The 21,376-nt window shown below is 37.1% G+C and overlaps 2 protein-coding genes across 5 annotated transcripts in view; both read right to left on the bottom strand.

Moving 5' to 3' along the window:
* The window catches only part of NRG3 (neuregulin 3), a 1,298,130-nt gene that overhangs the window by 693,758 nt on the left and 582,996 nt on the right, over positions 1 to 21,376 (bottom strand). The window lies entirely within an intron of this gene.
* LOC118632210 (transcription elongation factor A protein-like 4) lies at positions 18,174 to 18,918 on the bottom strand. Of its 2 annotated transcripts, none has more exons than XM_036265097.1 (2): positions 18,615 to 18,918; positions 18,174 to 18,512 (listed from the first exon to the last, which is right to left on the bottom strand). In XM_036265097.1, the coding sequence occupies exons 1-2, from the start codon at positions 18,916 to 18,918 to the stop codon at positions 18,208 to 18,210; spliced, it is 609 nt and encodes a 202-aa protein (XP_036120990.1). In that variant the 3' UTR covers positions 18,174 to 18,207. The 2 variants fall into 2 exon arrangements, with proteins under 2 accessions (XP_036120990.1, XP_036120989.1); XM_036265096.1 differs by having other exon boundaries at positions 18,208 to 18,484; positions 18,554 to 18,918.

Genomic DNA, 21,376 nt, shown 5'->3' with positions numbered 1-21,376 from the left:
GTTGCCACATAGAATACAAAGATGAAGCAAACATCTTAATATCACAAGTGTGTGTGTGTGTCTAGGGTCAGAGAAGTGGGTAGAAAGAACAAATACATATAAAATCTAAAGACTAACTGACTTACAAAAACCTGACATTTAAAAATGCTAGTGAAACATTTGGAATCCACATGTGTATCAATTAATTTGCTCACTCATTCATCCTATAGATAATTATTAAATATCCACATTGTGCCAACATTGTGTTAGTTTAAAATCCACGGTTGCTGCCCTCAGGGAAGGAAGCTCAGGATCCCGTCAATGAGAAAGATGCCTAAGCAGGTAATTGGAGTTCATTTCGGTAAATGTTAAGGTAGAATTATTAATAAAGAGCATTTGGAGCACAGGGAAGAGAGTGACTTTATGAGCCTGGAATATGGAAGAAGTTTTCTCCGAGGTGCTGACATTAAGCTGGGTCATGAACAAATGAGTAGGATGTAGCCAGGGGGAAAATGTGGTGTCCCCGGGGAAAGGACAGGATTGCAAAGGCTTGGTGCCAAAAATGAGAGCATAGTCTCAGGAATGCGGATCATTTGAGCAAATATTTTAATCTTAATGTAAATGTCTGAGTGTGGATGGTTAAAAATGTGGATTAGATTTAAGTATCTTGAAGTCAGAGAGTGAAGTAGCTTGACTATAAAGCTAAGAATAAATTTATTCTATACTCAGTAGAAATCCTTACCCATCTGAGTGACATAAGACTTTCTAGTCAGTTCACCCTAGTAGCCATAAGAGAATGATTAGGGAGACTCACATCACTGAAACTGATGCTAAGCGACATTCAGACATGATCTGACTGCATTAAAACAGAGAGGATGGGAAGAAGAACCCAGCTCGCAGGAGCACATTTAAGGAATATACTCAGCAAGTCTTGGTGCTTGAGTTATATGGCAGATGGGTAGGAGAGAGGAATCCAAAATGTTTCCCACATTTTCATCTGGGGAAACTACTTAGATGGCCACACAAACTTCAAGCCAGAGGACATGACAGAAGGAAAGCTTTCAATGAGAAAAGCACTTCTATTCTAGGCACAGTGAGATCCTTAAGACGGTATGCCCATTATACCCTCTTCTAGGTGGATCTAAAATAGAAATGTCAAACTCACACCCTGCTGTCAAGTAAAGCACAAAGCTACGTCTTAGTTGTGTAGTATAGGATACAACTATAAAAGTAAACTAAATCATTTTGAATGAGGGAGGTACACATATACATAATATTATGCTTTTCCACTGTCTCCTTCAAATATTTACATCCTTAAGGGCACTTGTGATGGTCACCCCTGGTGGGTACCCCTTTGTGTATCTAGGAGGCGGCATACACTCAGTTTGGAAGTCATCTGCCAAGGTAGTTCAAACAATAGGAGTTGATTATGTAACTCTAGGAGAATGTGTAGGGTGGCAAAAATAAAATAAAAAAATCAGCATTGAGGCAGCCTATATGAAGAATGTGTTAAAAAAAAAAAAAAGAAGAAGAAGAACAAGGAACTTACACTTTCCACGGGTATTGTATGTTACAGTAAGATAGAAGATACTACTTGCTTCTCAACTACCTCTATGGTGTGGTTTTAAAAGTACAGTGATACCTCGGTTCTCGAACGCCTCGGATTTCGACCAAATCGGTATTCGACCAGGAGATTCGAGAAACTTTTGTCTTGGAATCCGAACAAATATTTGGAACTTGAACTTCCGAGATGAGCCGAGTTGAGCCGAATGGCGTTCATTCGGCCCAGCGCGCCTTGCTTGCGTCATCAGTGTGAGTGCAGAGAGAGAGTCACGCTTTGTGGAGAGAGTCACGCTTTACACTGAATTTAACCCTTAGACATACTGTACACTTTTATTTCTTGTTGAGACTTATGTTTTTCTACATATTATATACAAATTAGGCCAGTAAATAGGCATTTTCTGGGGCTTGGAACGAATTAATCCAGTTTCCATTATTTCCTCATGGGTTTCATTGCTTCGGTTCTCGAACAATTTGGTTCTCGACCGTCCTCCTGGAACGCATTATGTTCGAGAACCGAGGTATCACTGTAAATTTAATCCTTTATTCTCCTTAAATATTTGATCAGCTTGCATTGCATTTATTAGTCTGCATGCTATATGCACTCAGATCACTCCTTATGCAAATTCACCTTTAGTGGTTTTGCATTAAGTAATTTTACAAAGAATTTGATAACACATCAGTCAAGAATTTGACCTGTAGCATTCTTCATTCTAAACTTTTGGAAGGGAAAATGGACCAAGAAAGATGATCTTTCAATTGCCTTTTGTTACTGATAATATATTCTCAATAAAAATTTCTCTGCTTCCATGTTTTGGAAGGCCCAAGTCTTGGGGCTTTCATATCTGTCTTTCCTTCTGACTTGGGAACTTTTTCTGTAGTTCTTAACATAGCTGGTATCTTCTCATTGGGTAATTTTAATCAGGAAGGCTAACCCAGTACACCCTATCCACACCCAAACCTCATTATTATTTTCTATCAGTATATCTTCTGATATTTTCTACCAGTATATTTTCTTGCAGTACTACTCACAATTTAGTATTACATATTAGTTGTTTATCTACCAATTGTCTCATCCCCAGACCATAGCTTATTAATTCCTCCGAGGTTCTTGTTTCTTCAGCCACATCAGAATAGCTTTTACAAAAAAATGAACATATTAATTTAGTGGGGGTGGCAAAATAGTGATACTGTATTCTTTTATTTCTTCTTTAATTTATTAGCTAGAATGCTTTCATATAGAAAAGGGTATATAGATATTTGATTCTTTTCATTTAGTTACTAGTTTTCAAGATAATGAATGATTGTGTTCCCTATCAACTTCCAAAGATGACCAATTCACTCCTTACATTTCTTTGTAACAAAACCACTATAGATGGAGTCTACATTTACAATATCATAATGATCTTCCAGGGGTTGAAGATGATTGGCTCAGATAAAGAGCAGTGAGCCAGAACTCAGACACTGCTTCTTCTTTAAAGCCTTTTCAGGTTGAACCACGTTATCATTCCCAGGTGCACCCTTAGCTTTTGGCTCATACTTCTTTTTAGTAAAAAATGTTTTCTTTATTGATTTAGAGCGATAAGGGAGAAGAAGATATAAATATCAATGAGAAAGAACATTGATTGGCTGCCTCCTGCATGCCCCCACTAGGAATTTAGCCCACAACCTGGGCATGTGCGCCAACCTGAGAATTGAACCTGCGACCTCTTGGTGCATGGGCTGATGCTCAACCACTGAGCCACACCAGCAGGGCTTGACATATATATACATTTTTTTTTTTCTTGGTTGGGGGGACAATATGGATTGGTGGTCAAGAGCATAAGTTGTGGTAGAAGAGAAAACTGAATTTCATCCTTGGTTTGTCACTTATGAACTGGGGATTCTTGGTTCTTAGAGTCTTAGTTATCCTATCTAAAAAAAAAAAAAAAAATTTTGTTGAAGGATTGATAATATAATTGGTATAAATCCCTCATCAAAGTGTATGACATTTCATGTTCTCAAAAAATGTTAATCAACATGATTATAATTGTTTATGTGTCTAGTATTCCAAGAGATTATGACTCCTTAAAGTTGATAGGCATAATTACTCAGATTTTACCACCTAGAACAATACAAGTGTCCAATAAATATTTATTACATGAATGACAACCTAATTTATCCAGACTGGTGGTTTCAGCCTAGATTATTCATCACTTGTCATAGTGATATGTCAAGTGGGATATAATCGTGAAGAGAAAACCCTAGAGCACCCACTGGATCATAACATCACAGAAGTTCTCCCAGGGTTAGTACGTGTTCTCTCTCTCTCTCTCTCTTTCCTCTCATGTCTATAAATATGCTATTTGAAGTTCAGGCTGTGATCTACAACCCTTACTTTTGTGAGTACTGTATTCAAATGTAAATGTCAGAGAAATATGTAAAAGTCAAATGGATTCCAACAGTATCTATTGAAACCTCTACTGGTCATTTATTATGCTAGTGATTTGTCTCCCACTAAGAATAGACACACATTGAGCCCAATTATATCAGCTTCTGGTTCATCCTAGAACACCAAACCCAGCTGGCAGAAATGGGCCTGTTAGATGTCACTTCGAAGCAACTTCTATGCACATTCCTTCTAGGTGTGTCTTTTTGTTTTTGTTTTTGTTTTTCCTTTATTGGTTTTTAGAGAGAGAGATAGTGAGAGGGAGAGAGAGATAGAAACATCGATAAGAGAGAACATCAATACATCAATTGACCACCTCCTCCACGCCCCCACCTAGGGATCAAGCCCACAACCTGAGCATGTATCCTGACTAGGAATCAAACCAGTGACCTGGCTGCTGGACTCTAGGTGTGTCTTATTTCATAGGAAATGCACACAGAAATAAGATTTTGATATTCAATGGTGCCCACCTGATGTGTTTACTTTCTATTTCTGATCAAATAATTTCTGGCTATGGAGCTTCAGAGTGGATACTATGACAATTTTTTTTTTCTCTCAACAGATGGCAATGAGCTTGGAAACTTAAGCAAAACCAGAGCATGGAAGCTGTGCCACACCCGCCTCCCAATTCCTTTCTGTGAATGCCAGCTATCTTGGTGTCTCCTCAGCCACTTGAACATACCATGAGCCCTCCTGGATCTAGTGCTTTGCCCATGCCAGTATCCTTAGCTGCAACCCCTCTCTCTATTTTATACCCATCCTTTGCCCAGTTAACTTACTGACACTTGAGATCCTAGTTAAATGTGATGTCTCTGTTAAGGCATCCTTATCTCCTCAAACTAGGCTATAGTACCTTCATATTACAGTTTGTAGCTATATTTGCTCACAGGACTGTGTGATTCCTGCCCACCTTCCTCCCTCACCTGCAAACTCCATAAGGCTGGAACTAAGAATCGTGTCTGATACTATAGAAGTTGGCATTGTCTTTATCAGAGTCAGCATCAGAAAATATTGATTAAGTGTTCAACAGAAATGTACAAAGTAGTCAAGAAAATATTATTGATAGACATCAATCATTGACTAGTGCTGGCAGCAAGTTAGTGATGTAAACACATCATCTCATATCATTCTCACTTTGACCCTCTTAGGTATCATCACCATACCATTTCAAATCTAGAAAAGGGAGCTCAAAGACATAAGTCCTTTGTCTGCAACACAACGGCAATCTCAGAAAAACTGGTGTGCCATCTAAATTCTGAAACCAGGAAACAATAATATTGTAAGGACGAGAACCCTACCATCATGTGAGCATTCTTCAGTAAAATTTGCAAATATCCTCAAAATGTAGTAAAGGAGCCTCACTGGAGTGTGTGGTTTATCCTGATTGTTAGCTGTGTGTGCTCCTGACAAAATGGTGAAGAATTTCCTTTTTTTGAGAACTACTAAAATAATTTCATTCTTTTCTTCATCTTCATCTCTTATAAATTCACTACATTTGGTTTCCCCATCTAGAATGAATTCCACTTCTCTTCTCTTATTTGTTTATTTATTTTTGTTTTTGCCAACACTATTACAGTTTTTCATTTTTTAGAGAAATCGGCTAATTTAAAATTTTAAGTCCGGCTGGTGTGGCTCAGTGGTTGAGCACTCCTTAATTGTTTCCTTTGTGGTACAGAAGCTTTTTAGTTTGTTTGTTTTTTTCTTTTCTTTGCTGCCTGTGCCTTTTGTGTAATTGCAAAAATATCATTGCCAGCACCACCATCAAGATGTTTCCCTATTTTTTATTTTATTTTATTTATTTTTTTAGTAGCTTTAAGTTGCAGGTCTTATATTTAATTCTCTCATTAATTTTATAGTTTATTTTTGTGTATGGTGTCAGATAAAAGTCCAATTTCATTCTTTCCCATGTGGATATCCAGTTTTCCCAGCACCACTTATTAAAGAGCTAATCCTTTCCCTGTGGTGTGTTCTTGGACCCCAGTCACAGATCTATCGACTTTAAATGAGTGGATATATCTCTGGGCTCTCTATTTCGTTCCACAGATCTGCATGTTTGTTTTTATGCCAGTACCATTCTGTTTTGATCACTGTAGTTTTATAATATTCTTTGAAATCAGAAAGAGTAAAGGCTTTAGCTTGTCCCTCTTGCTCTATTGTTTTGGGTACTCAGATCGCCTGTAGCTCCATATGAATATTAGGGCTGCTCTTTTCTATTTCTATAAAAAATCACACTGGAATTTTCATAGGGACTGCTCTGACTATGCAGATCACTTGGGGGTAATATGGACATTTAAACAACACTTATTCTTCCAATCATATTTTCTTGATGCAGATTTTCCAGAATCCTCCTTCAGATCCCAATGGCAGTATGTCACCTGCTTCCTCACGGTGTAGACCTGCTCATTTCCCTACAAAACCATGAGATTCAGGTAGCTGTCCCTTTATAGAAATTACTGACATTATAGAATTTTATATCTGTGAAAATGGAGTTTCAGAGACGTTTAGTGACTATCAATTTGACAAAAATAGTAAATAGCAGGACCTACATTTGACATAAAATCCAATGCTGTTTCAACTGTCATCCAGTTGACTAAACAAAGCATCCTTCCTCAGTTACAGGCACCAAGACAAAAATCTGTTACACCTTTTCTTTGAAATCCTTTCCATGTATATTAATGGTTTATTGCTTCTTCTGTATACCATACATGCAAATGGATCCATACTTTAATGTGATAAACAGTAAATATTTTATTATTTTGCTTTTTCAAAGTTATCATTTATGTATCTCTTTATGTCCATCCAAGTATTTTTTGTGTGGTTTTTATTTCTTAGTCCACAGCAAAAAGAACCACTGTCCAGATAATAATATCACTTCTGAGAGACTACAAAATTGCTCCAGGATTTAAACCAAGCAAGGGAATAAAGATTAACTGCTAATCTTCTATGACTAAGGAAATTCACAAGTTTCTAAATCCAAAGGGATTTAATTGGCATGTATATCACCTGAAGTCACATTCCTTTCTGGGAAGAAATCCAGAATGTGTCTGCATGTTCTATATTAAAGCTGAGTCAGCAAGCAATTTACCACAGTCAGCAATGACCACAGTAAACAATAAAAATGCCATTTAATCATTCTTGAAATTTAAAATACATTTGAAACAGAGGCTTAATTATTAGATTGAGTCAATATAAAAAAGTAAAGTCCTTATTGTAAGCTAAAATATGATATTCTGTGTTAAGTATTTAGCACATAAAGTTTATAACTGCAAATGCAATAATTGCAGTCATTTGCCAAGGAATCTATCCCTTTGCAGCCACTTGGATTACAAGTAAATTCATTCCATTGCTTTAAAGCTGATTCAACTATTCAGAAAAAAAATGTAACAAGGTACCACAAAGTTATTTTTAAGCAAGATTACAGATAAATATATTTAGGTGACACATAACTGCCCCTGGATCTCAATTGTTTTAATGAACATATCTCACTCCAAACCTCTGAAACACAAGAAGCATTAATATAAACCACAATAAAACAGGAGGAAAAATTAAGAAAGTAAAAATTCACTGTTAATGAAACAAAAAGCCAAAATTATAGTATAAAATTAAATAAAACAATGAAACAAGTACTCTCCTCCAATGTCCAAGTCTAATAAACATAATACACAAAAGAACTGTATGCCAATTACTTGTATACATTAACACAAAATTAAAAATGCAATACTGACAAAGTGAATTCAGTAGTGTATAAAAATAATAAAACACCATGACCAAATAGATCATATTCTAAGAACACAAAATAATTCAACCTTACAAATTCTAAAGCCATATTTAAGAAATTAAACATATTAAATGATAATCAATAGGCAATTGATAAAAATTAGCAGTTATTCCTATTTAGAAAAGTAAAAATTAAGTTTATTAAAACTTTAAAATGACAAACAGGGAAGAGATGCACCCTCTCAATTTAGCATTGTTTTGGAATTATAAAAGATCAGGAACAAGACAGGATGTTCATTTTCACCACTCTTATTCAACATACTACTGGAAGTCCTAGCTATAGCAATCAGACATGAAGAAAAAATATAAGACATCCAAATTGGAGGGAAGGAGTAAAACTGTCATTAGTTATCGATGACATGATACTGTATGCAGAGAACCTGAAAGATTCCACCAAAAAACTATTGGAACTGATAAGTGAATTCAGTAAAGTAGCAAGATACAAAATAAATATCCAGAAATCAGTAGCCTCTTTATACACCAATAATGATCCAGTGGAAAAAAAAAACTGAGAACACAATCCTTTTTAGAATTGTATTTAAAAAAAAATAAAATACCTTAGAATAAATTTAACCAAAATATAAAAGACCTGTACTTGGAAAATTATAAGACAATAAAGAAATTGAAGAAGATACAAATAATTGGAAGCATATAAATTGCTCATCGGTAGGGAGAAGTAACATCATTAAAATGTCCATACTACCCAAAGCAATCTATATATTCAATGCAATTCCTATCAAGATGCCAATGGTGTAATTCACAGAACTAGAACAAATATTCCACAAGTTTATATGGAACCACAAAAGACCCTGAATAGCAAAAAAAAAAAAAAAAAAAACACAAAACAACAACAACAAAAAACCTTCAGAAAGAAGAACAAAGTTAGATGAATCATGCTACTTGGTATCAAACTATACTACAAGGCCATAGTAACAAAAACAGCATGGCAGTGACATAATAACAGACATATAGATCAATGGAGCAAAACAGAGAGCTTAGAGATAAACCCACACCTGTATGGTCAATTCATATTTGATAAAGAAGGCAAGGACATACAATAGGGTAAAGATAGCCTATTCAATAAATGGTGTTGGGAAAATTGGACAGATACATGGAAAAACAAAGTTAGACTACCTTCTTATACTATATACAAGAATAAATTCAAAATGAATTAAAGACTTAAATGTAAGACATGAATCCACAAAAATCTTTGAAAAAAACATGCACAATAAAATCTTAAACATTTCTCATAGCAATATTTTTTCTAATATGTCTCCTTGGGCAAGAGAAACAAAAGAAAAAATAAACAAATGAGATTACATCAAACTAAAACCTTTATGCACAGCAAAGTAAAATATCAGCAAAATGAAAAGCCAGCCCACTGAATGGGAGAACATATTCACCAATAATACATTTGATATGAGATTAATATCCAAAAATCTATAAAAATTTATAACACGACACCATAAAATAATCCAATTAAAATGGGCTAAGTCCCTGGACAGTGTGTGTCAGTGGTTAGAGTAGGCCTGAGCACTGGAGGGTTTCAGATTCAATTCCAGGTCAAGGGCATGTACTTGGGTTGCAGGTTCGATTCCAAGCTCATGTCAGAGTTCTTATGGGAGGCAACCAATAGATGTGTCTCTCTCACGTCAATATTTCTCCCCCTCTCTCTTACTCTCTCTTTCCCCCTCTCTCCTTCCCTTGCACTCTCTCTAAAAAAATTAATGGAAAAATTTTCTAGTGAGGACTAACAACAACAAAAATAATAATGGGCAAAGGACCTGAATAGACACTTTTCTAAAGAGGACATACAGATAGCCAACGGACATATGAAAGGATGCTTAATATCACTAATTATCAGAGAAATGCAAATTAAAACCATAATGAAATATTATCTCCCACCTGTTAGAATGGCTATCATCAATAAATTAACAAACAACAAGTATTGGTGAAGATGCAAAAAAAAAAAGGGAATTCCCATGCACTGTTGGTGGAATGCAGTCTGGTGCAGCTACTGTGGAAAACAATATGGAGTTTTCTCAAAAAATCAAAAATGAAACTTCCTTATGACCCAGCAATCCCACTTGTGGGAATATATTAGATGAAACCCAAAACACTGATTCAAAAGAATGTATGCAGCCCTATGTTCATTGCTGTGTTATTTACAATAGCCAAGATTTGGAAGCAACCCAAGTGCCCACCAGTGGATGACTGCATTAAAAAGCTGTGGTACATTTACACTATGGAATACTATTCAGCCAGAAAAAATAACTTATAGATACAAAAAACAGACTGACAGCTATTAGAGTGGAGGGAGGCTGCAGGGGTAAGAAAGGTGAAGGGATTAAGGAAAAATAAAAACCTCATAGATACAGACAACAGTATTCTGATTACCAAATGGAAAAGGGGAAGGGGGGAGTTAGAAGGTGGTAAAAGGGTGATAAATAATGATGGAAGGAGACATGACCCAGGGTGGTGGACACACATGCAATATAAAGATGATGTATTATGGAACTGTACATCCAAAACCAATATAGTTTTATTAACCAATGTCACTCCAATAAACTCAATAACAATTTAAAAAATTAAAATGAGGCAGACAAGATTAAATAATAAGTCAATATAGCATCTCTTTATAGAGATTACTTTAGCCTATAATCTATTTTACTTGAACAAAATTCTATTTATGTGAAGAAACTCTTCCCTTAGAATTTAAAAAAATGAATGAGCTCATCAAAAACACCTACAATATATCTGACACCAAATGTAGCCCAAAAACATGGGTTAAGTGACAGAAAGAAAACTGTATTTACATATTTACATTGATGGTATCTCTTCAAATTGCTGAAACCCATGTATAATTTATAAGACTCATACACTCAGCTAGGGCAGGAAATATACTTATGCAGTGCACATGCCCTTCTTACCAAATTCAGGCTGTAAATCTGCCATTCTTAATTGACAATGTTTGCACAAGCATAGAAAATAATTTATCACATAGCAAAGCTGAGTTAATCATCTAGTTCTTCCAAAAATTAAAACAAATTGGTATCTATACTATTTCCAGAATTCTAACATACTCTGGGGATTACCATTAGCACTGCTAAATTCCAATTTGAAAACAATAAGGCAGAAAAACAAGGGTGTATGTTTCCAGCAGCTTGGCAAACAACACGCGGGTCACTGCTTGCAATTTCCCTGGCTCTGAGGCTATGTGCCTAAATACTGAATATTTAGGACATGAAAGATTATCTTTTTGCTGTCGCCTATGAAGTCCATTTGCAGAGTATGAAAAGTAGAGCACTAGGACAATAAAGTTGTCTGGGAAAAATAGCCAGAGGCTTCCACGGTCAGAGAGGCATGGGAAGCACCACACATTAGGTCCCCTCCTTGGACATTCATAGGGCATATGAGCGCATTTCAAGTTCTCAGAATTCACTCTGGGAGGAATCCTGTTTATGTTCGCTTAACCCTGTTTTTATCAAACATATTTGATGTCCACACTTCTCTTTTTTTTACAGCTTTTCCTATCTCCAACTCTGAAACAAAGCATCTTTGAATAAATTATGTGTGATTCAAGATAAGTAAAGATAAATATTTGCTGGTTGAATGAATCACATGTCCACAAGGCTTAGACGAGTGCAGAGTGCACTAATATCAGCTGAAGGATGAGGCCAAGAGAAGATCCTCTGTGGTACTGTTGTTTGTCCAAAGAATCAAGACTAACTGGTAAATAGTTATATATGCCCAAGCAAATGCAGCTGAAGTCCCTTCTGGTGCTGCGTGATGGACTCCTGGGCAAGTTCGAAGTTAAACTGATGGGAGCTGAAGTGACATACCCAGAGGGACTCAGGTTCCAGGTGGGAGTCACATGATCTTGTCCAGGAAGTTTAAGGTGCCCCAAAGGGAGAAGCAGGGCCTGCTTGAACTCCATGCTAGTGCCACAACGCATTACTCATGGGTACTTGGAGATGAGTATAGAAGGGGCAAGTTCTCACTTACTTAAAAGAGCAAGAGGACTCGGAACCAGGGTGTAGCACTACCCTTAGCACCATCTTAAATTTGGCCGTGAAAAGAAATGAAAATAACAGCCATAATCCAATCTCACTAAATAGAGCTGAATAAACATTATAAAAGCATTTGGAAAATTCACTTTTTACAGGTGGACAGCATCCAAAAATTTAATCCTAAGACTTCTGGGGGTGATCCCGATCTCTTATATAATAACCTTTATATTAAAACCAAGTGCAAAGATTTTAACAATTTTTCACTTAGGCAATCTAATTAGCTTACACATTTCATGCCAAGATTACATCATTATAGATACATAGCCTTCTCTTGTCCCTTCGATGTAATGCTTAACAGGGTAAATGTTAACTTATTCTGACATAGCATCTGAACTGATTTTGTCTTTCTTTAAAATGGTTCCCAAGTTTTTCATATGTGCTACATAAGAATCAAAAGCACTGTTTAATTTGAAAGTGAAGTATGATATTATACTAGGTTTCAGAGCTTTGGGAAATGAAAACAGATAGGAATTGCAGGTGTTATTATTTAGTTATTTTATTAGCATGTGATAGACCTAGTGAATGTTTGTTTGGTGATAACTTGGCTTTTTAAATATTCAGTAGTATTAACTATTTTATTGTACAATTTCATGAGTTATAACACGTGCAGAGATTTTTTTAGCCACCATCATGAACAGGATACAAAATTCCAAGATCACAAAGAATTCCCTCATGCTGCTCCTGTAATAACCACACCCTCCCACCACTGCCCACACCTAGACATTTTTTATCTATCCCTTGGATTTTTAATGTCATAAATGGAATCATAAACTATTTAATCTGTCTACTACCACTTAGAATACTGCCTCTGGAGATTCGGCCATATTGTCTATATCAATAGATTTGCTTTTTTATTGCTAACTAGCATTTCATTGTCTGCATACACTATAGTTCATAAGCCACTCACACACTGAAGGACATTTGGGTTGTTTCCAGTTTGTAGAAACCGTGCTATTGTAAACATTGTTGTGCAAGTGTATATATATATATATATATATATATATATATATATATATATAAATTTTATTCCTTTAGAGTAATTTCCGAAAAGTAGGATTGTAAGATCACATGGCAATTACACGCTTACCTATGTGATAAAGTGCCAGACTTTTCCAGAGGGGCCATGCAATTCTGCACCATGTGGATTTGCAGACACAGGCAGAAAATGATTTTTCATAAGCAGTTTACAGAAGATGGAATGTTTCTTTTTTCAAGCAAAAGATGAGAAAGCATATATTAAATACACTCAGTTCTGTGTCCCTTAAACACAATTCACTTGGTTCATTTGTTCCTTGAAGATAAATATAGTATAAGATAAAAATTGAACAACACTACAATGCAGTTATGTGTTGCATAGCTACAGTTAGCGTGAAATCTTTGCATCCCTAATTATGACTTCTGCTGTGCTCAGAACACTTGGTATAACTGAATGTTTTAAATTTTGCAACAGAGTCAGCAAGACAGAATAACAGGGAATTATTTTCTCCCATTACTAGGACACAGTGGCAGAGGACCAAGTCAGTGTGGAAAACATCTACAGAACAAATCAGAAACCAAGGCTGGGCATAAGTCGACTGTAGCCAGATATTTCAATGGCTAAGCTCTCTACCAAGTTGTTCAGGGGAAGAGGTGGACTGAGAAGGTTTGCAAGCCACTTGTTTAGAATAGTAGAAAAACTATAGAGGGAAACTAAGTCCTTGGTGACTTCTTTTGAATTGCTGGTTCATCCCGAACAAAGAACAATATAGTCCAATCGTGCCTGTAAGTATGTTAGTCTGTTTCAACTGAGTTGCTGTCACTTGACATACAAAATAACCTCATAGAAATGTTTAATTACATGTCTTTTAACAAACCTAAAATAATATGAGATATAGTGAAAAAATGCTTGGGACAAACATGCAAAAGTCTTGGAATAAAATAAAACCGTGTGCTACTATGCTGGGATGGTAGGACGTTTTGATTATTTTCTTCTGTCAAAATCTTTATGTATGTATTAAAAAATTTCTTCCATTGAAGAGACAGGCATGTAAAAATATATAATTTCAAAATACATCTATTTATACACAGGATTATACTTCTTTAAGTCCACAGTAAAGAATTTTGGTTAATAAATCAATCGTAACTTATTAAATGCTGATGCCTTTACTTTCAGGAGAAAACATTAATACAACATTATTTAAATGAAAGAATACTGATGTTAATAATCTGTATAAGTACAGAAAAATTATTTAGCTTTTCTGAGCCTGTGACAACATTTAAGAAAACATGGGTGTGTTTTGTGGCCTTCAGTTCCTGCTTTAGACATTTGATCAAAGAAAATGGATTGTTCCAAACCCAAAGTCCACATTTGAAAGTAAAAGTAGAAACTGTAATGTTTAAACTCTACATCAATTATCCAAAGACACTCTCTTTGACTTCTTGATGGTCCATATTGCCTTAAAATTTGGGGAAAAATAAAAATCTATGGATCTTTTCCTAGATAGAAAAATTATGATGAAAAAAATCAATCGATTTCCATTTTGCCAAAATTCTTTATTTCATTAAATGCAGGGTAGTCCAACAATGGAAAATAGTCTACTTAAGACACATACTTAAAAAAAAATTTTTATTGATTTTTAGAGAAAGAGGAAGGAGAAGAAGAGAGAGATGGAAACATCGATGAGAGAGAACATCAACTGGCCGCCATTTTCATGCCCCCCACTGGCTCACAAACTGGGCATGTGCCCTGACCAGGAATTGAACTGGCAAACTCTTGGTGCATGGGTTGATGCTCATCCACTGTGCCACACAGGCTGGGCAAGAAATAAGGCTTGTACGTCCTGGTAAACATCAGTGATGGTCACAGTTTATCCCTATAACATTGAGTTTAGTGTGTTGGCTGCCTTATTATACCCATAAAAAACGCACAATTTATTGGTTTGGGACTTCAGAGACCATTGATTACAAAAATTATTTTTCATCTGAAGAAGCAGCTCAGTAAATCTCTGAGGAAGCTGGTTAGATTTAAACATCTGACTGCATTAGAAAAGTCTCTTTAGTTGAGTGCTCCTTGAAAAATACCATAAATTAAAGGTAATTAGGGGACAAGCATAAAGCATACTGGCAACATTATACCTTCTTCCATCAACAACATTAATCTTCAAACCATAAATGCTCCCAATGAATGATACACACATAGCTTCCTACATCCTCTTTTTACTTGAGTAAATTAATAACTTTTTGTTTTTGTGTCCACTCTATCTTTGGAATATGAAGTCAAATTTTTCATATTAATACAAAGCTTCCCAAATATATATCATGGGGTGATTTGATCTTACTAGTTCACATGTGGCAACTAATTAAGTTTAAAAGGACTCCCAAAACTTATGGTCATCCAGAACCTGAATAGGGTTCACCTGGAGGTAAGGTGAATTAACTTTTCCTTTAAACCCATATTTTCAACACATATTACTGTAGAAGCTGGTAGTTATTTTTCTCAAATAGTTCCTTTCATAAAAGGTGTGACATGCCATATTTGGCCCTGAAATGTTTCTTGAAATGTTTCAATTACTCAAATGACAAAGTCTGATAGCAATTTAAAACTTTCTTTCCAATTCAAAGCCTTCACTTCAAAGTGTTCTGGTTAAATTGAAATTTCCTTCTTACAAAATAATGCTTCCTAAGTTTTCTAGTCTAACCTACCATTGTAACTCATTCAGACTGCCTAACTGGTCTACCAGCGTCTCTCTGGTGTCTTTCCAAGAGGTTTTCTGCTTGGCAGCCAAACAGGAGTCAGATTGTGTTTTAATTTGCATCCAATTTCCACCATTTATTGACTATAAACACTATGGAATTTAACCCACTGTCGCCTCAGTTTCCCCTTCTGTAAAATTGGGATTGTAACAGCATGCACCTTAGAGGGTCTTCGACAATTGTGTTAACATATTGAGGTTTCAAAGAGTGTTTTGCATATAAGAGGTACTCAGTAAGCAGTACTAACAGTATGATCTTTATTTATTTATTTATTTTTATTTTTTAAATAATTAATTTATTTATTTTTGTTCCAGATGTTTCTCCTTTTCCCCCCACTGATTGCCCTGCTCCCTCCCCACCCTGTCCCCAGCTTTGTTGTCCATGTCCATTGTTCATATATATGTGCATATAAGTTCTGTGGTTTATCTCTCCTCCACCACCCCCTCTTCTGGGGATTGTCGGTCTGTACCCCATTTCCACGTCTCTGGGACTACCCCATTCCTCAGATTGTTATGTACATTATATTCCACAAATAACTGAGATCATATGATACTTGTCTTTCTCTGTTTGGCTTGTTTCGCTTAGAATGATACTTTCCAGGTCCCTGCATGTCATCTCAAAGGATAAGAGATCTGCCATTTGACCCAGTGCTCCCACTTCTAGGAATATACCCTAAGAAGCCTGAAACACTAATCAGAAAGAATATATGTACCTCATGCTCGTAGCAGCACTATTTATAATAGCTAAGATCTAGAAACAGCCCAAATGTCTGTCACTAGACGAATGGATAAAAAAAAGCTGTGGTACATGTACACAATGGAGTATCAGTATGATCTTGAGTGAAACAAACTTGCTCAGTGTGCCCCATAGGCCACGCCTCCACCTAGGGCAATGTCCTCAACAATGCAGCTGGGCTAGGCTTACCTCAGCCTTATTTTACTATGTGCCTGCTTTGCATATGTTTCCCTGGCATGTATCTCCATATATTTTGCCTGAAATATGGTTCTCATCTTCCTTTGCTATTACTCCATCCTTGGCTCTCAGCACAAGTATCACTTTCTTAGGCCCTCTCTCTCTGATTGAACTAGGTCTACCTCTGGGCATGGCAGCTTCATCAACTTCCTTTACCTACATTTTCAGAGAGCCAGAAATGTTGCTATTTTAATTTTGAGAAAACTATACACAGATAATTATCATTTCACTAAGTGTATAAAATATTTATGATTACATTTTAGGGAGCTGAGAGGAAAGAATGAATTACTCTGGAGACTAAATCAGGGGATAATTGAACTGGTCTTAAAAGATTAATTAGAATCTGTCTCAAAAAGGCAAAATAGGACTAGAAGCCATTGATAATCAAAGTGTTGGGCACAATTATGAGGATGCCATCACATTTAATTATTTTGAGAACTCTCCAAGTGCTATTTTCTCCACTTTATTTTTTTATTCTCACCCAAGGACATTTTCCCATTTTTTGTTCAGATAGAGTGGGAGAGAGAGAGAGAGAGAGAGAGAGAGAGAGAGAGAGAGAGAGAGAGAGAAACATCGACATGAAAGGTACACATCAAGTGGCTGCCACCTGCACAACCCAACCAGGGCTGGGGACAAACTGCAAGCAAGGTACATGCCCTTAGTTTTGTTTTGTTTTTTGTTTTGTTTTTTTAATCCTCACCCAAGGACATTTTTCCATTTTTTGTTCAGATAGAGTGGGGGGTAGAGAGAGGAAGAGAGAGAGAGAGAAATATCGACGTAAAAGGGACACATTGAGTGACTGCCACCTGCATGACCAACCAGGGCCGGGGACAAACTGCAACCGAGGTATGCACCCTTAGCGGGAACTGAATCTGGGTCTCTCTGGACCACAGGCTGATGCTCTAACTGCTGAGCCAAACTGGCCAGGCCAAGGCACGTGCCCTTAGCGGGAACCGAACCCAGGTTTCTCTGGACCGCAGGCCAACGCTCTAACCACTGAGTCAAACCAGCCAGGGCTATTTTCTCCACTTTAAATGTGACAAATATAAGGATGAAGTAATGTGCACGAGATCCAATGTACAACTAAAGACAGGGCATGGAAATAAATTTCAATCTGACTTTCCTACATTATCTATGCACTGAAGACATCCTTCCACAGGTAATGGCATGTAGGAGTGAAAGAACCAGATTCACTCAACAACACTGAGGGGGTCAGGATGTATGGAGGAAGGCTACCAGGTGTATTGGTAAGTGAGGCTGAGAAGGTAGATCAAGACTAAAGCATAAAGGGCTTCATCTGTTTCCTAATGAAAGGATTTTTTTCAAGTCAAGCAGAGGGTAGGTGTCATGTCATTTGGGCCCAACAGGGACTAAGCTCACTTTCCTCTGGTCACCCAGATGGCCATCCTCTCTCTTCTCTACTTTCTCCACTCTCTATCCCACCTTCCCAGACTCACACTTTTTTTTTTTGGTTTTACAAACTGTTTTCTTTTTAATTTTACAATGCATCATGAACATTATTTCATGCATTGGACAAAAATCTGCTACTGAAACATAGAGGGCTGCAGTTGGATAATGAGAGTGACAACTAAAGCAAAGTATTAGCATAAGGTTAAAGCCCAGGGGCTGGCAAATGCCTGCCATGGACACTACACAGAAGGAATGTCTTCAAAGCCCCTTTGTGGGGCCCTACAGCCACCCCTGAGTTCCCTTAGGCCCGTTGGGTGGAAGGGGTCCTGTAAACCTTTTTGCATCCACATACCCCCACCCCAATTTCTGTTTGGTTTTCTTCACCTCATCCTCTACCCTAGCCATCTCGTCAAATTCTCTTATCATCTCCTCATTGCTCAAATGCATATCGTGTGTGGCCTCTTTGTATTCCTTGAGGCACTGAGCCAGCCCCTTGTTGGTTTTTCTTTTGGCTTTCCTGGGTACATCATCCCCAGCTGGGCACTTTCCTGCAGTCCTTGGTTTGATGGCTGGTTTTCCTTCTTCTTTTGTCTTTTCCTTGCTACCTGGTTTTCCTTCTTTTGGCTTTCCTTCACTCTCTGGTTTTCCTTCTTTTGGCTTTCCCTGGCTCACTGGCTTTCCATCACCCACTGGCTCTCCTTCTTCCTTTGGCTCTCCTTCTTCCTTTGGCTCTCCCTCACTGTCTAGTCTTCCCTGGCTCTCTGACTTTCCCTCTATCACTGGCTTTCCCTCGTTCTCTGGCTCTTCATCCTCTAGTATTTCCTCATCTTCTGTCTTTCCCTTGTTTTCTATCTTTCCCTCATTTTCTAAGTTTTCCTTGTCTTCCAGAGTACAGGCTACTTCTGGTTTTGCAGCATTCTGAGGGTGTTCGTTTTCCACCTTTCCTTGATTCCCAGGCATTCCTTCATTTACATTGCAGAGTTTTGCCATGTTGCGATGTCCCCTCCTTTTCCTGTCCTACGGGATTCTGTACAGGTTCCTCATTTTCTAGCCTAGCCGAGTGCTGAGAACAACAGACACACAGACCTGAAAGAACCTGGAGCAACAATTAGTAGTTTGCAAATGGTTCAGGGTTCAACCACAGCGAAGGAAGGTGGGCACCCGGACTCCAGACTCACTCTTCAACTGACCTGTCTGCCACCCTCACAGATTGGCACCCTACATAAAATGACTGCAATTTCTTGGTCTCACATTGGAACTACTGTGAGAGGGAATCTGTTTGGGAGTGCTATCATTCCTTGATGCTATTTGCTATGATAGAGGGTACAGAATCATCTGGGATACACCGGAGTTAAAGGGTGGAGCTAATTTTCCAATGGAGGAGATCTAAACTAGAACAGGCATTTCAATACAGGTCAATTAAGTATGCCATCATAGGGAGCTGGAACTTGATCCTGAAAGCTATGTTTTATAGTTCCTTAAATACTACTGAACATTGATTTGTAATAGATTTATGCAAATAAACCACTTTCAACAGTCAATGTAGTATACTTTGAACCCTTGGAAGATGTGCCCTGATTAAATATTGACTATCTCTAGCTTATTTACAAGAAGCCATCTAACACAGGAATTGAGAAGTAGTATGTTTATGATCTTTTTTTTTTTTATCCTCACCTGAGGACATTTTTTTGTTCAGATAGAGTGGGAGGGAAAGAGAGGAAGAGAAAGAGAGAGAGAAACATAGACGTGAAAGGGACACATCGAGTGGCTGGCACCCGCACAACCCAACCAGGGCCGGGGACAAACTGCAACTGAGGTATGTGCCCTGAGTGGGAACTGAACCTGGGTCTCTCTGGACCACAGGCCGATGCTCTAACCGCTGAGCGAAACTGGCCAGGGCTATTTATGATCTTTTAATAGAACACATATATCAGTGGGTTGACAATTATCTGAATAAACAACGATGCACAACAAGATGATAGCAGAGAGTTATTTCTATATTTTAGACAATACATAAGCCCACAAATTACCTGAATATGTATGTAATACATACACTTCAGTTTGCAGGAAAAGATCACACTTTTTTTGTTGTTGTTATGACCAAGGGGGAAAATGGACATAATTAGTTGTTCTTCCTTGTTCTAACAATTTTACAGTCCACAGCAAGCCTTGCCACATGAACTTTGTCACAGAGCCAAAACAAGTATTTTGTTGACAGGAAAGACTCAACTTTATAAAGATACCACTTTTTTTCAAGCAAATTCAAATGTTCTTGAATAATTAAGGGAAAATTAATGGTGTGGTCTCCCCACAACTGTTTTTATATTAAACTTTGTACATCAAAATCAAAATTATTTTTATGCATGGTGGGCAGTTTCCCACCAACAATTTTCTAAATTGCCTAATAATTTTATATAGCATAATTATAAGACCCATGCTTATATATTTTTTCTTTCTCTTGCTTCCATCTGAATACAAATTAAGGGTAATCACTAGCAAGCCTTTATGATAGATGCTTACAATGTAATGATGCAACAGAGCTGTGTAAAATGAACTTAACAGGCAAACCCTTGTAATACTTTCCTTAACAATAGGGCAAACACATTCCCAGACTAAGTGATTTTCTGAATAAAAATCAGGAAATATGGGAAGCTCGAATGCTCATGAATCACTTGCATTCCTAAAACTGTGCTGAATATTATGATCCACCATACATGCAATTCAACATTTATAAACCCAGACTCTCTATGAGCATTTCCCACTGCGATGAGAAATTTTAATGTAGATTAGGCTAGTCTACAGTGCCCAGTTGTTTGGTCTGAATGCTACTGGGGAGGTCTTTTACAGATGTGTTTAATATTTATGATCAGTTGACCTACATAAAGAGATTTTCCTTGATAATGTGGGTGGGATTCAATCCGATCACTTGAAGGCCTGGAGAACAAAAACTAAGATTTCACAAAAAGAAATTTTATCTCAAGACTGTAATACACAAATCCTGCCTGAACTTTTAGCCTGCTAGCCTGCCCTGTGGATATTGGATTTGCCAGCCAAGTGTTTAAAATCATTCTCTCTCTCTCTCTCTCTCTCTCCACACACACACACACACACACACACACACACACACACACACTATTGGTTTCATTTCTCTTGAGAACTGCTACTAATATATCCACATTCTATGCCTTCCTTCCTTTAGGATTTTTAGCCATATCTATCTATTAATAACATAATATCTTTCCTTAAATTGAATTTAAAGCAATTTTCCATTTTTATTTGCCCACTGCTAAGGAACATAACTGAAAAGTCACACATTTGATGTGTTATTTTTTTTCCCTTACATCACAGTAATACACAACTATTGACATTTTAAAAGTGGTCATCCACAAAAAACTCCAAAACCATGCCAATGGTTCCTCTGCCACCCTAGAGATGTGTACCTGGACTC

The sequence above is a fragment of the Molossus molossus genome, unplaced genomic scaffold, assembly GCF_014108415.1.
Source record: "Molossus molossus isolate mMolMol1 unplaced genomic scaffold, mMolMol1.p scaffold_m16_p_17, whole genome shotgun sequence".
Lineage (NCBI taxonomy): Eukaryota > Metazoa > Chordata > Mammalia > Chiroptera > Molossidae > Molossus > Molossus molossus.
This window is presented reverse-complemented; position numbering and strand designations above follow the sequence as displayed.